This window comes from Uloborus diversus, chromosome 1 (genome assembly GCF_026930045.1).
Source record: "Uloborus diversus isolate 005 chromosome 1, Udiv.v.3.1, whole genome shotgun sequence".
NCBI classification, from domain to species: Eukaryota; Metazoa; Arthropoda; class Arachnida; order Araneae; family Uloboridae; genus Uloborus; species Uloborus diversus.
In genome coordinates this window covers 106276414-106295413 of record NC_072731.1, presented here as the reverse complement: position 1 = coordinate 106295413, position 19000 = coordinate 106276414, and the positions used below count along the sequence as shown (strand labels likewise).

The window sequence follows — 19000 nt, the reverse complement described above, 5'->3', positions numbered from 1 at the left end:
GGTTTCAATTGCAAAAGAAATAAGTTTACGGATGAAAAGACATCCTGACGTTGTTGTTTTTTATTTAAATTACATAAAATGATAACCAAAGAATTAAAATCACAAAAAAAGGAAAAACATTTATCTTTTTTAGATCATAAAAGATTACAAACTTTTCATGGTTGTTGGAGTACTCGTTATGATAGACGTTATCATCCTCACAACATGGCAAATCATCGATCCATTCTACAGAGAAACTAGTACAGGAGCACCACTGGTAAGTACTTCGGATATATTACCACTTATTTCGTTTTATTTATACGTTCCTCCGTAAGAAACTATTACAATCATTTCAGTTTCCATATTTATTGCAAATAACGTCATATTATCACTTTTTGTTTTTCAGTGAAAATTTTAAAACTCGGAAATAACATTTTAAATGTAAGAAAAAAACCATTTACACATAAAAAATACCAAAACTGTTATGCTTAAAATTGTGGATACATTCCCTAGAGAAAAAATAAATGAGTAAGGACAAATGAATTCTTCATAAAATACCGACGTTTTAACATTTTGCATGGCATTGCATTTCAAAGACATATGTGGCAGTTAATACAACTTAAATACATATTCATACAGCAATCATTCTATCCTGACTTTAATCGAGTAGACCTTATGCAGAACAAAAGTTGTGATGATGAGGCAGACCTCGTCGAACATCAGCGCCTAGATCGAAGTGGGTTCGTAGTCCAAGCCAGTTTGAACTGCAATGCGTCCCACATAAGACTGAGCCTGCCGGTCCAGCCTTATGTGTTACTGCATGTACGCTCTAAATACAGTGCCCACGGATTATATGTAATTGGCAAACGTCCCGTTAAGACGAATCTATCTGAGCGAGGGAAAAATTTGAAGTTTGATGATCTTGTTTCGTTAAATTAAATGTAATTCTATTTAATTTAGAAGCTAATACACATTTGCAAAACCTGGCATTCCTTATAACTAATAGATGCGTCCAATTTCCGCCAAACCAGATGTGTGCTTTTCTTTCTCATTAGTAGTCAGACTAGGGTATTCATAAAGTTTTTAACACCGGCTGTAATAAAAGTTTATACATATTATAAATGCTGTTGTATGAACAAATGTACTCTGAATGTCAGTAATATGATGCACTGGTGCTTTGCTAGCTACGCGGTGGCTATGTATATCGTAAACTTGGGCTACTTGAGCCTGCAGGGGCTACTTGAACCCATGAGAAAAAAAAAGCGTTTAAAATCCGTCCTACTCCTACAAAACTCAACATTTAGACTTAAAAAAAACTTTTCCATGAGAGGTAGCAGTACTAGGCAGAGGCTGGAGCATGAAACAAAGTTTCTGCTACTCCTGCCTTTTTCTGATTAAGATTATGATTGCAAGTTGTCTAAACAGTTGTTTTTAGTCTGCAAACTTTCACATGTAAGTTCATGGAAATATCTGATGTCATCATAGTAAAGATGGTTTTATGTTTGCATTATATTTCTTAATAAAATAAGTGTTTTAAGATTATGGCGATATCATTAACATTAACTAACATAAGTTAGTAAAAGTGCACTTGTTGCCTTAAAATGGGGTTACTTGAACTTTCAAGCAGCCCCAGACCTCATTTCGTCACGAAAATATGTTAAGCAAGGTTTGTAATATTTTAAAATAAAGAAGTTAGCTACTATTTATGCCGGATAACTTGCAGATCTGGGGATAAAAAGGTTCCGAAAGTAAAAGAGAACCCTTTGAAGTAGGAAATATGTGAATTCATAAGAGAAAAAATTACAATTGTGTCCAGATTCAATTAATTCTGGAGGAATGTCTTAGAGAGTGGAACCAGACATTTTGACTTAAGTATATCAACTCGAAAAAGGAAATTAAAAGATCGTTCACAAACAAGCCTGGGAATCCTGTAGTATTTCTAGCGAGGAAGAGCAGGTATTAAATAATATCAGAGAAAATAAATCCACCCAAGTCATTAAAGAGAGGAGTTCTCATTCTTTCTAATGTTTATATAAAGATCATTTCAATTGGTTTTAGCTGTAGTTAGATTATATTTCTATTTGAGAAATTATGTTTGCCTAAAAATATGTTTCTATGAATGTACATTGATTTTATATTAATTTATATGAGTAATTTGCAATTTATGTAAGTAGTTTGTTCACTAGAATGTATGTTTTGAGTTTTCTTTCAAAATCATAGGTCCTTCTTGATATCACCACCTGTTTTACAGCTTTTTCGCTGAGTAAGACCAAGTAACCCCCCGCCCGGGGCTACTTGAACCCATTTTTTTAAGTAGAAAAAAATACATAAAGAATTAACATTGTTGCCTAAAAACGGCTAAAGTTGGTAGCAGAACGTCTGAAAAGTGGTAAAACAATGTTATCAGTGCACATTATGGGTTTAACCAAAAAATCTGTAAAACTCGCAAAAAAATATGAAATTTCGGGTCGAAGTAGCCCCAGTTTAAAATACTTCATTGAATGCATGACTCGGTGCGTGTATGTTGTCTGCCGACTCAGCCTTGTGTGAGACGCAGTGCAGATAGAGTGACTCTGCCGTGGGCAGGTAAACGGAGGTATCTGCGGAAATGAGTTTCAAAAGTATTTTAATAGACGTGTTTTTCGATTCTATACTAAAAATAGGAAAATGTTTGAATTAGATTTTTTTTTAAATCTTTTTTTTTTTTTTTGAGCAACCAAATAAGCAAGCTTGTGCAATATAGCTAACGTACAATAGATGACAAAAAAAAAAAAAGAAGAAGAAGAAGAAGAAAAAGAAAAATACAAATTTTACAAAATGCAGTTTCTGCCCGTTCCTGCTCATGGCAGAAATAATCTATTTTACTGATTTGACTAAGATGATATTACTGGTCATTGACTGGCGCGATTGGATTTATTTTAAAGTAATTTAAAATTTACTTAAACCAGTACGGTTCTATCATTGCGGAAGTTTGCAAAGTACAATCTTTGTCGCGAAACTCATTTCACATTAGTCATATTTGCTTTTACACGATTAAAGCTGCACAAATTCAGTTACGAAATGGTCCTTTCTTACAATAAGCTTTTCTGACAGGCTTTTATAAACTTTATCTTTGCTACTTGGACTTACTTATACAAACAATGGCTAATCGAAAGATCGATACGTAAAAGAAAATGGAAGTTCGTTTGCTTCTTGAATCGACAGAGAAAATAAAAATACTCAGTTAGGAAAACTCCGAAGAGTTTGAAGTTAAACAAACAAACAAACAAAAAGAAACAAAAAAAAAAAAGCTTGAACCAAGCAAATTAGCATCAATACTAATGATCAAAATCTAAACTAAAAACTAAACCTTATAATCATAACTAACATTTTCAAAATAAAATAAATAATGATAATCAAAACACGTAATGGAATAAGAAGTTTGTTTGTTTGTATATGTATGTATTTGTTATGCGCTTCACGATAAAATGGTAAAACCTAGAAGGATGACACTTGGTATACAGTGTTGTTGAGGCAAAAGCGATACTAAACTCTCATTTCAGAACTTAAAGAACGTTCTGAGTAAGTCTAACACTGAGTAAGTTGGTCACTCAATAGCGATTCTAAGTAAAGTTTACAATGGGGTTGTTTCCTTCAGTCAAAAGTACTCCTTTAAGTCACTGAAATTGATAGAATAAGCTATAACAAATTACAAGGAGCAAGGAAAAACTTTCATTTTCCCTAAGTTTAGTTTTTAATTGATTGTTTTTAAATGCCCGATTTTGAAAATAAGACGTGGTCTTTATGATGTCACAATTGATTAAATTTGGCGCACTATTCCACTGGCACGCTAAATGCTTACGGTTGCTGTTTACCGCGTTTTCACGATATGATAGTTAATAAGCGAATTAAATAATGCGCTGTATGCTTGCTATTAACCATATCGTTGCCAGTACATGTGATTAAAGAAGCAAATTGAATATTGTACTAATGGCATCAGTGAATGGCATTTCATCACTTGTGATGTCATTAGCAGAAGCTTAAAAAGTAAAATTAAACCTGCGCAACTATTAAAATAATTGTTAAAAATATTAAACTTTGCCAAATTATTTAAAAATAGTTAAATCCTATGTTTTTAAGCATGCCCTTTCAGAAAAAAAAATACTTTTACAATTTCGGTAACAACCCACAGTAGTTGTTTTTAAGCATTTAAAATGCACGTTTTTATCAAACACTGCATTATTTGCTACTTAATTTTGTGTTCATCTGTTTTATCATCTCAATAAAGTAACATATAATTAAATCATGCGTTTGTTTTATTTTCAATCATGCTTATTAATTTTGATACTGATGCAAAATCTTATATCAAGAGAAAGAATGTGTACATCATTGTGGCCTATACGAGGGGGGACCCAAAAAGAACCGGATTTTTGTTCTAAAATATTTACACATTAGTGTATTCACAAAATTTCTTTAGTCTCCTTCAAGGTGTTCACCCTTACATGCAATGTACTTGTTAATTCTTTTATTTTTCACTGTTAGAAGCTCCTCTGGAACTCTACTACTCTTTACATGTCCAGTGCCCTTTGCGAAGCAGTTTTACAGCCTATACATCATCAAAACGCTTCACTTTCAGATTATTTTTTTTTCATTCTCGGGAACAGAGAAAGGTCACATGGGGCTAGGTCTGGCGAATACGGGGGTCGAGGAAAGACTGGCCACCCCTGAGAGGCCAATTAGCGGTTAATAGTGAAGGCTGTGTGTACGGTAGCGTTATCATGGTGAAGGAACCATTCTTCCGATCACCCACGCGAGCTGCAACTCATTCTTGTTTCTTCCAAAGTTTCGTCTATCGTTAAACAACGACTCTGATTTTTTGGCGGATTTTTGCAACGTTTTCATCGTTTCGAGACGTTGAAGGGCGCTTAGAGCGAGCATGATCTTCAACATTCATGCTACCACGTTTAAAGCGCCCAAACCACTCGAAAACTTTTGTACGGCTTATAGCACCGTTCTTAAAAGCTTGTTAAAGAATTTGGTAAACTATTCCATTGCCGACTTTTCAAGTTCGAAGCAAAATTTCAAGCTTTCTGTTTTTTCTTTTAAATCTGTCATAATGAGTTCGCAGGCAGAAAGCAACAACACCTGAGAAAACCAGTACTACGATTAGACATTATCAACTAAACTGACGCCACTTGCACAACTGGTTTGTAATGGTCTCTACTTGAGCCATCTATCTAGAGAGCACTCTACTAAATCTAAGATTGGCATCGCACTATTAGTCCGGTTTCTTTTGGGTACCCTCCTCGTACAGACATCTAAAAAGTATGTTAAAGTATGTTGCAGTATATTGCTCCTATAGTATTACAATACGATTAACAAAAGTAAATCTCAGCAAAGCAAATTTAGAGCGATATATTGTGTTTAACGAAATGCAAACTGCTTTGAATACATTACGAAAAAGTCGGTTTTAAACCAAATTCAACGACAGCGTGTTTTTTTTTTTTTTCTTTTTTTTGCAGCGATAAAATTAGCGGACTAAAAAAATTATAACTGATTGCAGGTGGATGTATACGATTCAGATATGAGAGATTAAAGTCAGGACTAGAATGAATTACGGTAGCCAATTACTTTGGAACATTAAAAAAAAAATGTTTAGTTGAACAAATAATACTAATTCCAAAAAAAAAAGTAAAAAAAGTTTTCATTTAAAAGCTTTACAGACATTGCGTATAAACAAAACATGTTTAACAAAACGATATCAAATAAAATATTTTTATTTTTCAAATTTATTGAATTGAATGTAGAAAAGAGTTTGAACTTTCTTTCGTAAAAAGGTTTATTCGCTTTTCCCATAAAATCACAAAAACAAATAAAAAAAAAACTTGTCGAAAAACGGAAAGAAAATGTCCATCAACAGAATTCCTTCCATTTTTCTGTCTCGCTAACGCAGATATTTTATTCGCCGCAGCTAGGACATCTCTATCTGACCTCGCGTTACGTTTATATTGACAAAATGGTCAATACTCTTGCCATAGATGTTAGACGAAATAAAGTTATGGAACTTTAACGTCCAAAGTTTCGACTATGAGAACGATTGACTTTAGGCTTAGCTGTTTTCCTTTTTTGATTTCATTTTTGAGGTCCACTCTTATTCGCGAAAAATTGATTGCTAAAAAGAATGTCTCCAGGAGTTCTTATTCAGCAGGAAATGAAATAGGAAGACCCTGGAATTTGGAATAAAGGCTTTCCCTGTACAAATTGCTAAAAGATTGAATTTTATTCCACTTCTTTTCGCTTCTTCGTGTGATGTATAAGAAAACCATTCCAGAGAAATGTTAATAAAACGTGATAAATATATAGATGAAATCCTTGTTGGAACAATTGTTTTCTAAACTGCAATCAAGTATTTCATTTAAATGTAAAAGCAAAAAGAAACTTTGAAGCTGGAAATTCATAACCTGCGTCAGTGTAATTTATTTCAAAAGAATTACTTTCATAAAAACATTTTCTCATCACCCAAGACTATTTTAAACTTTTTTTTAAACAAATTAACGTAATTGTTTTAAAAATCATTTTACTTATAATGAAAGTTTTATGAAACTAATATATTGTTTATATTCCGCACATATTCTATACGGTTTATAAAATTTTAATTCAACGGTAAGGTAAACTTAAACAGTATTTTCTAATCTAGTAAAGCTCGTTCGATTATACATTGCACTTTAATGTTTTGGAACAGAAGAAAAACGCATATGGGGAGAATTAGGGCGATGAGAGCACTGCGTTTACTGCATTCATATTCCGAAATAAAATGAAAAAGCTATTTTTATCAAATACAGAAACTTCAGTAGATTTAACTAATCAAATTCTACTCTGCAGTACGTACTGGATAAGCAAAAAATATGTTTCGCATTTTATTTCTGCGCATAAACGTAGTTGTCCTCTTCATCCCAACTAAAGTGTAATTTTCTTTTCCTACTCAATAAACGACTGACTAATATGAAACATTAAAAAAAATAAGGAGCCATACTGTCGTGGGCAGGTAAAAAGCAGGAGCTGCAAATTTTTCGTTTTCACTTTTTTTGATGCTTATTGTTCTCAATAGACGGTCCTTGGCATTCCGGTTCCTTTTTCAGTTTGGACTAGGGGCCTCTGCAGCACCATCACCCACCGGCCTCTACAGGCGCGACTGTCCCCCGGTAGCCGCTTTTCCTGGTCGGTGGCGTCCATGTCCTATATACACGCACGCATTGTCACGCACATACACACTCCCACACACAAGCCGTTACACACATACACACACGCCTAAGTGCACACACACACACACAAGCCTACACATGCACACACGTGCGCCTGCACACACATACCCAAATATACACACGTAACTCTCAGAAGGAAGGGCAGGCTTGGGGGGACAGAAGTTGTTTCTGTTAGCAATAAGTCCAATGAGTAGGGTCCTGTCGTGATTGCGAAAAACATAATTTGAATTCAAAATTTCAGAATTCAAATCAATTTTTTTTTTCTTTTTTGACATATGTTGTACGTTAACTTAACTGTAGAAGCTTTTTTATTTTCGCCTATGAAAAAGAGGAGCAAAAAAAAAACTTGAAATTCCAACATTTTCCCATTGTTAGTATAAAATCCAATACCATTTTCTTCAAATGTCTCGAAAAGTCTTTTCTGCAGATACTGCTGCTTACTTCCCCACGGCATAATAATGTTCTAAGATTAATTCCAGAAAGAAAAAAAAATATTCATTTAAAATAAATATATATGAACAAAACAAAAAAAATATACATATTTCACTGAACACCTTGATGTGTTGGCATTTTTAGATAAATCAGCGGAAATAAATACTAACGTCCCACTCAATCAAGAAGATCAGCCCATTTCTAACCAAATTTTGCCGAGTCCATCAATCAATGTATGCTCAAACGTAAAAAAGAGGGAAACGTAATGCAATAAAATGAGAGAGAACCAGCAAGCGATGGAAATGAATGGCACGTGACTTCCATTTGGAAATCAAATCAATTAAAAGAAAGGCATGACGTGAATCAACAGGCTTGAGTGTTTACCTAAGTGCTTGAATTGCTTCCGAAGAATTTAATTATATAATCGGTTGAAAGCTCTCTAATTTTATTACTTCCATCGCAAATGCTGGGGTTTTTTACTATGCAGGCAAAAGATACAGTATTTTTTAAATATTTTTCTCCCCTTGTTTTTTGATGCGTATCTAGAAAAGAACCTAACTAGTGTTTTATAAAGGATTAGCCTTTTTGCTTTGAGATGATAAAGATAGAAAAAAAATACAAAAACCTTTTTAATAGTTTATCCAAAAAATTTATATGAAACTAAAAACCTTATTGTTTGCAATGCGTTATTTGTATCATCTTTTTCTTTTATTGCTAATTGATTTTTCGCAGAGTAGCATAATAAAATGTAACACAGGTATGTTTTTAGTTGGAAACGACAAAAATATCTAAATGTGCTCTTGCTTCTTTCAGAACTTGGCTTCTTTCAGTTTGAGAATGGGGATTAGTCCTTCAGTCAAAATTACTACTTTTAATCGCAGAAATTGATCGAAAATTTAATAAAAAAAAAAAAAAAAAAAAAGCGTGCAGTCAGAAAATACTTTTATTTTCCACACATTTAATTGTTGAACACGTGTGTCTGTGTCATGTAGAGTTAATTTAAAATGTTAGATTTCTAAAACACAATGTTTCAGTGTGCGACGTCACAAGTGAAGACAGCCCTCTTGAATCGGAGCCCGAAATTGCCTTTCCTGGCAACAGCTTTTAGTGATTTTTCAATGCGAACAATTATTAGCGGTTCGAGAATTGTTTGTTAAATAAAATTTCCATTTGGTGAAGTTTGACAATGTTCTGAAACTTTGTTCTGGCAACAGTAGCGAGTAACTTATTCTCTTGTCTCAATGTCAGTAGCAAAAATTAAAATAGCGACTATACATGCTTTAAGATTATTTTTTTAAGAGAGAAAATAAATCAAATTTAGGGGAAAAAGTAACTTACCTTCAAGTTTCTGACCATGCTCTTTCAGAAAAATAATATTTTTGAAAAATGGGAAAAACAACCCAATTATGTTACAAGAAGAAGAACGCGCATAGAAAATATTATAGCAAGAGAAGAAAACGATAAACAACGGTGGGTGTTTTATTCGTATTAACACTTCTGTAATAATGTAACTTTCGGTCTTTTTTTTCTTTCTTCATCATTCTTTTCCTCTTTCCAACAACTATCTTTTCTTTATGCGGAATTTAACTAACAATATATTTAACTAATATAAACGTAACTTCTGAGTCTTTTTCTGTCTTGCTTATGAATATAAGAAAAATAACGCTATTTGCAAATTTTAGGAAGTCAACAAAGCATAAAATCCTTTGAATAATTAATATTAAGCGATTATTTGGTAAGAAAGTGTTTTTATTTCGTCTTATCATTTTCTTGTTTTATCCTCTTGATCTTCTCAACTCTTATTTTAAAAGAATTTTAGGAATGTAGGTTTATAATATATATATATATATATATATATATATATATATATATATATATATATATTGTAAAATTTTATCATAACGTTGACAGCTGCTTTTTTTTTACTACATCCTGCTGATTTTTGTTTTATTTATTTATTTCGTTTCTGTTATTTCTAGCTTCAATCCTCAACTTTGAAAATATGTCTATTTTAGTTTTATTTTAATGAAAAAAAAGCTTCAAATTGATATGATTATAAAAGTTTAGTTTTTACTTCCGAAATTCATTGAACTAAGTTGTGTAGTCTTTATCTGGTTTCCTATGCGTGCGGCGAGTTTTATTTAAGGTGCATCACAAGCCTGCATAATCCTTTTGAAGTTCTTGGAATACTCTTTCCAAAGAAAAGCAATTTACCGGAAGCTAAGTTCTTCAAACTTTTCTTGTAAAGTTCCTTCGCTTTCATCACACCGTGCATGAACTTATTCTTGTTGACTGCGAATAAGAAAGATTCAGATGAGTTTTTATCTCTCCTTTTCATTTGGTGCAATGATAGATGTAAAAATACCTAGATAAAGAATTCATATTTTCTTCATGATGATTTTGACGTTGTTATTTTCATTTTCTTCAATTGAAAAATAAGTTAAACAGGACTAACCGAAAACCTGTTTGTGAAGAAGCATATCTTAATTGAAGAAATTTCTTTAGATTTGTATCAATAGTTATTGTTATAAAACTTATTAATGCGACCATGCTCTAAGTAGATATTTTTATTAACTTATGCTCCCCCCCCCACTTCCTTAGAAAATGCGGATTTATTTCATTGTACTTTATGATGGTGCAAAAATAACTTACCTTATATATAAAGTAAGCCCTTAATCCACACTCTATCTTTACCAGCCACATGTTTATATTTTTGTGCTGGATCGTAATGCCATTTTAACGTGTTTCACCTATAATTGTCAGGTGAAACACGTTTTGTGCTTAGTCAGGCTGACACAACACAAAATATGGCTACCTTCGTTAAAATTTCGCTTGTTTTGAACAAAGGTTCACTTAATGAGAATGAAAAGTACGAAATCGTACAATAATTTAAAGAATAACTCATTAAAAGTATGAATGGTAGTGACATCCGTACTTTTTCTCTATTTTCTTAGACATTAAATTAACGTAATCAGGAAGCACAAAAAAAATTTGGCTGAAAATTCTTATTTTATAAACAAAATTATGATGGCTGTTACCAAAACTCAAAGTTCTCGGAGCTGTCAATCTTACCTTGCGGTCACGAAAGCTCGTAAAATCTGTTTGATGGTAACGACGCAAAATGTTGGAGATAAGATTTAACTATACAATAAGAGCCATTGTCTGTAAGGATCAGGCAGGTTGTGATTGTTGACATTTTAAATTTTTCTTCTTTTCACATATGTTGATCCTTTCCATGAATGTATTGTTTGTGCAAAATATGAGCTTTGTCTGCCTTGCCGTTTTCGGAAAATTAAATTTTTAAATTTAGGGAGCGTGGCACATTTTTGCGTGTTTTTCAAATTTGCAGATTTTAAAGTTCTTGTTGCTTTGAGCGACCCTATAATGACGTTTATTTTTAAATTCAATACTATTATATGGTCTTCTTAGATACTATTACAGCTGTCAAATCGGTGTCACTACGACCACAAACTCCGTTTCAAAATGACCTAAAATAAATCTTTTTACTACATTCAATGCAAATTTTCTCAAAGCGCCCTCATGATGACACCAACGTTTTTACATAAATTCCTAGTTACACTTGCATACATCAAAAATATGTAATAAAATTGGTGTCACTATATCGGCGCCAGCAGATATTCGAACTTTTATGTGATAAATTTCACAAAAATGCAAATTTTTAAAATAGAACTACTACTCTCGCCCTCATAACAGAGATCTGAAACTAATTAAGTTTGATAACCAACATGTTCGTCTAACATATGAATTAAAAAATCGGTGTCACTCCTATTACTTTTGGAAATATAATCATTCGAAATTAGTATGTTATGGAGTTATTAAAAAAAAAGACTTTTCTAATTTGAATGTTTTTTTGCACGGTTTGTTTTAAACTTTAATATAAAATTACAGTAGTGACACCTAAAATAATATGTTTCTAATGTTTTTATAAAAAAAAAGCTTTATAAAAAGCATGAGAAACACAGTAAATCGATATAGGTACAGATGGACATGTTGTGTAATGTGCATTATGGCTAAAATTGTCGTTCTATATTTTTTCAACCATACTAATTTTTTATCTGTTATTTATATAAAAATGCAACTATTTATAACATAATGTCTTAATTAGTTATGAACATAATGTATTATTTAGCGAGCATTCAGAATCTGAAATATAATTTGAGGATGACGTAGACTAAAACAAAGAAAACATAAAAAATCAAATCACCCAGTTTCAGAAAGACGGTCATGTCTTCTTGATATCTGGTAATTTTGTAGCACTAAAGCTTGGGAAAACATGGTATCCCGGAGAAATAGCAGTTGACCATTTGGCTAATCTGAATACAACTAGCCCCCTCATAACAGAGATCTGAAATTAATTAAGCTTGATAACCAACACGTGTTTCTAACATTTATACTAATAAAATTAGTGTCACTCCTACTACTTTTGGAAATATAATCATTCGAAGTTAGTATGTTGTAGTCCATTTTTTCATTTAATATTATTTTTTTAATTTATTTTATTTGTTTATTTATGTAATTTGTTAATTTAATCTTATCACACCCAGATAGTGTTTTTAAACATATTTATTTTTAATTTATTACAAAGAAGCAACGTTTAACATAAGCAGCTTTGGGAAGTAAGAGCGTCTTTATCCTGAATAGAAAATGCCTGTTTTGATATAGGTACAGGTGGATCTATTGTGCATTATATGTTTAGATTATCATAGCAATACTCGCCTTTTTTCCAGTCAAATAAATTTATTTATTCCAATCCTTCTTGCCATGCATTTGACCCTTACTTGCAAATGGTCAATTTCTACTATTTCTCCCGGATACCATGTTTTCCCAAGCTTTAGTGCTACAAAATTACCAGATCAATAAGAGATGAGTCTTTCTGAAACTGGATGATTTGATTTTTTATGTTTTCTTTGTTTTAGTCTACGTCATCCTAAAATTATGTTTCAGATTCGGAATGCTCGCTATATAATACATTATGTTCATAACTTTTTAAGACATTATATTATAAATAGTTGCATTTTTAATATAAATAACAGATAAAAAATTGGTATTTGAAAAAATATGAATATTAGTACGAATATTTTAGCCTATAATGCACATTACACAATTCGTCCATCTTTATCTATATCGATTTACTGTGTTTCTAATGCATTTTATAAAGCTTTTTTTATAAAGAGCATTATAAACATATTTTAGGTGTCACTACAGTAATTTTATATGAAAGTTTAAAACAAACCGTGCAAAAACCATTCAAATTAGAAAAGTCTTTTTTTAATAACTCCATAACATACTAATTTCGAATAATTATATTTCCGAAAGTAAAAGGAGTGACACCGATTTTTTTAATTCATATTTTAGACAAACATATTGGTTATCAAACTTAATTAGTTTCAGATCTTTGCTATGAGGGCGAAAATAGTAGTTCGATTTTAAAAATTTGCATTTTTGTGGAATTTATCACATAAAAGTTCGAATATCTTCTGGCGCCCTTATAGTGACACCAATTTTATTACATATTTTTGATGTATGCAAGTGTAGCTAGGAATTTATGTAAAAACGTTGGTGTCATCATGAAGGCGCTTTGAGAAAATTGGCATTGAATGTAGTAAAAAAAAGTGGAGTAGTGGCCGTCGCCCTCGTAGTGACACCGATTTCACAGCTGTAATAGTATCTAATAGACCATATAATAGTATAGAATTTAAAAATCCACGTCATTATAGGAGCGCTTAAAGCAACAAGAATTGTAAAATCTGCAAACTTGAAAAACACGCAAAAATGTGCCACGCACCCTAAATTTAAAAATTTAATTTCCCGAAAACGGTAAGGCAGACAAAGCTCATATTTTGCACAACCATTACATTCATGATAAGGAACAACATATGTGAAAATAAGAAAAATTTAAAATGTCAGCAATCACAAATGCAGTAAACTGCCTGATTCTTACAGACAGTGGCTCATAAACATATGAATGTATGCAATCAAGCAAAAAATATATTCTTAATTTTAAATTAGTCTTCTTTAAAACATTAAAATGTATTTTGAAGGTATATTTTAGTTTTTCTTCCTATCTTAGCTTGCTTTTTAAGGCACAAATTCACACTTTAGACTGTGTATGGTGATGACATTTCAGTACTAATATTAGCGTCAGGATAAAAAAGTAGAAAATTAGTAGCACTGCTATATGATCGAGCAGGTCAAAGGTGATAATGTGGTGACGAAAAATCTGTGAATCCATCATTATGTGACCCCGTTCGTGGTCCAGTTGAAAAATGGCTCCTAGGACTGCATCCTGCTCTGTGGACTGAAACCTCACATGTGACTGAAGCATATCCCAAAATTACCGCTGAACTGCCTCTTTTTGTAGATCAATATTAGGAGTAATTGTGTATCTTGCGCAATGACACGTCATAACGTTACCAAATGTGAGGATGCGTGTTTCGCTGAAAACAAAGGCATTAACGTGGCGTTCATCACTGAGCCTCAGAACACGCATACGAGAGTCATCACTGCCAAAATTGGATCTGGATTCATCAGTAAAGATGACCTGACGCCATTTGTTTGTAATTTATTCCCATCGAATTTGACGTGACTCCAAACAGAGACAAAAGTATGAAAGCCTTAAGCCTACCTTTGTTTTCAGCGGTACACTGTGCCTCAAGCTGGAGATACGATATGAGGTGCCGTTGCATATGATGAAAAGGTCATCCTCTATGTTGATCCACATCGTTATGAATGCCTAGCAGTACGTCCACGATATGCCTCAATCACATGTATGATGTTTATCAAAAAACTCTCAGAGCAATTGTTTAACAGGACAATATTCGGTATCACACATCAATGATGTCATCAGTTTACCTTTATCAACTTATTACCTATTCTCCCCTGCTTCATCCCTTTATTAGTCACAGATTCAGCATATCTGGGATCACTTGGGATGGTAAGATAGACAGCCTATGAGTTCAATTGAATTAGCAGTGGGTTTACACTAATTGCGAACGAAAGGACGAAAGAGATAGCGTAAGACTTTTGTGCCTCATAGCTAGCCTGTAAACCAATACGAGCCACCAATAACCTCGGTTATTGATGGTAGAGGTGGCTCAACAGCAAAGTACTAAAACCTCCATTCACTTGCGATATTTCTACGAGAAAAAAACATGTCGCTTTCATTTTATAAATAGTTTCTTGTATCAATATTATAATCTCGTGGGTAAAATTTTCTTCCATTCTATTAATCCTTCTACGTGTGTGTGTATGTTTTTTTTTTTTTTTTTTTTTTTTTTTTTTTTGTTATGGAGTTAATTTGTGCAAAATTATGTTTCACACCTTTTATATTAAATTGCTTAAGCATGCTCGTTAAGCATGGCATGTAGTTATTAATGTCTCTAACTTGCTATAGTTTAATGTAAACACTCCACTTAATTCATTTTTAAAGTTGTAATGTTCATAATTAGATTTTTTTTTCTTTTATTTTCGTTTCTCTATAGCCTTCCCCAGGAAATGAAGACATAGAAATCATTCCAGAACTAGAATTTTGTCAGAGCAACAACATGACTATATTTTTAGGATCAATCTACGCTTATAAAGGTCTTTTAATGGTAAGTATTCAGATTTAGTTGTTACGTTCATTGGTTTTAAAAAAAGTGTGTGTGTCTGAGTTAGAAACAAATTGTATTTGGCGTTGGGTGCAATTATATTGCGACTATTCTAAATGATTGTTTCCACTAGAAGTTTAGGAGCTTATCACACATGAACTGAATTTCTTCATTCATTCTGGTAATGAGCTTATTTATTTTGTGTTTTATCTGTATTGAAATAAAAAAGAAACGTGAAGGGAAATACTTAATGAAAAATGTAATTTCCTAGAAAATATGTATATTAAGTTTTAACATCTTAACCGTAAATTCAATCGACATTATAAGAGAAATAATTACTCAATTTTCAATTAGCTAAAGCACTGCCTTTTGATTTTTTTAAAGCCTGAAATGTGAATCGATACGGGCGATTAGCGTTATGAGTCTGCGCTGAAGATGACGTTAAGAGTTGGTGGAATTTATAAAGAAATACTAAACCAAAAAACCTAAGTACTTATGAATGACGCGTTAAAAGAATCTTATCTTTCTTTAGCTACTGATCGAAAACCAAATGTTATGACTAATATTTATCTTATCTCTTGCAAAAGTGATACTTATGATGTCATTTATAATACTCATTATATTAATTGAGATAATTACAAAAATGAAGCTGTTGATATCATTAAGATCTTCAAAAGATACCTACAAGGTATAGTTTTTGGCTTGAACTCCTTGTGAAAAAAAAGTTTTCAAGTAGGGGGGGGGGAGAGTGAGAAACTACTAACAGGTCTATTAGAGGGGTGAGTATCTGTTGTCAAAATACATGCGTTTTAAGTCACAGTACTGCGCGTTATTTTTTACTAGTCGTACCTGCGCGGCTTTGCCCGTAGTAGAAAATTAAAAGGTCATTTGGTTCGCCTGTATATTTACAAATAATGGATGATGAATTTCTTGCCATATTGCTGTGTTCATTTGCGGTTCCACGTTATGATAATTTGGTAAACTCACGTTGTGATAATTTGCTCTGTAAAATTTTCTTAAAATTGGGAATAGAAAAAGAACATAATCGAATTTTCGAAAAACCGCTTTGAGGTACACACCCCCATGCTACAAACTAGTTCTGTGCTAAATTTCATGAAAATCGGTTGAACAGTCTAGGTGTTATGCGCGTCCCAGAGATCCAGATATCAAGACATAGATCCCGATATCCAGAGAGACTGAAAGACTTTCAGCTTTATTATTAACAAAGATTTTATGTTCTAATATTACACAGGGGAACTTTTTTTTTCTTCTTTGGTGCCCAGAGCTTGAAAACGGATTCAAATGTGTTTGGGGCTCTGAATCGAAATATGAAATTAGTTTTTCTCTAGCAGATCTCTACTTTTTCAGATAAGTACTGCTGTTTTACCCAAAATGTGCAGTTTTAACTCCATTTTGCGCAATTCTAAAGCAAGTATCGGCTTCTGAAACAAGAATTGCTTACAGCATATTTGTCCTATTGTTAGTATGCAGTCTAGTTACATTCAGGAAAATTCACTACATAGTATAAATATCTGGAAAGTTTAGCAGCAACGGTCAAAGAGTTGAGGTCATCTTGTTAGTTCTTGCTTTTCATATATTCGCTTCGCTTGATGCGTGACGAGTTGAATCTTTGTATATAATATTTTTAAGGTCTGATGAATGTAGTGCGTGACCCTATACAAACATTTTTTTGGGAAGTCTTTTTCAGTCAAACAGAAAAAACATAATCATTAACGGAGAACCAAGCGTGGTAGTTTCAGGGTGTTGAGATGTTGAACCACTCATTCAAAATACTTGTAAATGGGGGCAGGGCACCCCACACTTGTAGGGGAAACCTGGCTAAAGTGGATACCCCGGGCAAAGCGAACTTTGCCTATAACTCCCAAATAATTATTTGGCTGGCAGCCGTGTTGTCCTAGGTACGGTCGCCTGTTGCCGCTCCGTGTGCGGCATACGCGTCGGGACGAGTTCGCGTCACGCGACGCCAGTGACCGAACAAAGTATGTTTTGGGGGAAATAATATTAGTTTACAGAGGTTAGTGTTTCATCTATAACTTTAATACTATTTGTGACATGTTCATAGTTATGACTAGGATTTGATGTACGATTATGTAGCTTTCAACTATCCGTAGACCACGAGTTAGATGCTCTGCTTTTTTAGTAGTTTTTAGTAACCTCAAAAATGTACCTGAAGGACAAAGCGGATTGGACAAAGTGGATACCATATTCACTATGCCCGGTCATGACAAGTAACTTCATCCGAACCTGGAAGTCCTTCAATTTTTAGATCTCAAGACAATGCTACCATTGAAGATCGTCCTTATACTACCATGCAACCTGAAACAACAGAATAAGTCCGAGGCAATGATGTTCCCCCCGCTTCACCCAAACCTGGATGTGCTAAGAACTACTACAGTCCTTCAGTTTAACGACTTATTTCTTAGCCTACCAAACCAATAACAACGCGTAAGCTAAAACTACAGAGTTCTACACTCATGACAAGTACTCCAGTAAAGGACAATCAGAAACAAAAAACTGAAGAATCAAAAAAGACTGTGATGAAGTAACTAGAAGATGTTTCGACTAAAACTTCTCAAAAGACTTTTAAAAAGACCACTACCAAGAAAACCTCTGGTACAAAACATAGGACTGCATAAGAGCATGATAAGAAGGGAGTAAAGAAATTTGATGATGTAAGGTGCATTTTCTGTGATGAAATGTGCATTGAAGAAGATGATCGGTCAACAGGTACAATGTGTATTTGTACTCAGTGGTGTCATAAAAGGTGTTCAGCATTCGAAAATAGTAATGATTTTCTTTGTGATAACTGCAATAATTAGTATTGTAGCAGAAAAATGTTTTTTTTTTAATTTTTTTAATATGCTCCTAAATTTTGGATATAGACTTTTTTTAGTTCTTCTCTGTTTGTTATAATAATTAGTATTTTAAAAAAATATTTATTTTTTTTTAAATATGATCCTTTAATTTTTTCGATGCTTGTTTTTATTTTTAAGTTCTATTTCTTTGTTTGTAATAACTACAATAATTAGCACTGAAGCAAAAAATGTTTCTTAATGTGCTCCTTTAATTTTCGACGTTTACTTTATTTTTAAATTCAATTTCTTTGTTTGTAATAACTACAATAATTAGCATTGTAGTAAAAAAATGTTTTTCGGATATGTTCCTTTATTTTTTGATGGTTATTTTATTTTTAATGTTTAGTTTTATGGCAAATAATGTTGGTGTTCGCTTTGCCCTGGTACCGAATTCACTTTACCTGGGGTGTTGGGCAAAGTGGATATTTATGCCATCGTGGAAAACTGGCCTTATATCTAATAGTGCAATTAATAGTAAGGACAACTGCATTACGTAAGTTCATTAAATTAAGAATCATTAGATAACAGTTGTTTCAATTCCCAAAGTAATAACTAAACGATAATAATCGAGAAAAGCTTAAGGTATTCACGTTGCCCGGGTTTCCTCTACACCTAAAAAGAGGCAAATAAATAAAGAAAATTACCTAATTTTCATTCATTTTCTTAAGAAAAGGACTACTACAGTTTTAGTGTTTTTGGGCACTGAAAAATTGGATATCCATGGCCATAAGCCTAATCGATCTGTTTGGTAACTGAGCTCTGATTTCTTTTCTTTTTTTTTGGTATAATACATTATAAATAAAAATTCCATGTCTTTCTTTTTTGTTAGATCTATGGATGTAACTTAAACTCATGTCACATA

The 19000-nt window shown here is 32.8% G+C and overlaps 1 protein-coding gene across 1 annotated transcript in view; it reads left to right on the top strand.

Annotated features, from left to right (window-relative positions):
- Positions 1-19000, top strand: part of LOC129218281 (gamma-aminobutyric acid type B receptor subunit 2-like) — a 157589-nt gene that overhangs the window by 100888 nt on the left and 37701 nt on the right. The window contains exons 12-13 of the mRNA XM_054852548.1: positions 134-256; positions 15155-15265. Coding sequence (XP_054708523.1) covers positions 134-256; positions 15155-15265 — 234 coding nt within the window. The remainder of the gene's footprint in view (positions 1-133; positions 257-15154; positions 15266-19000) is intronic.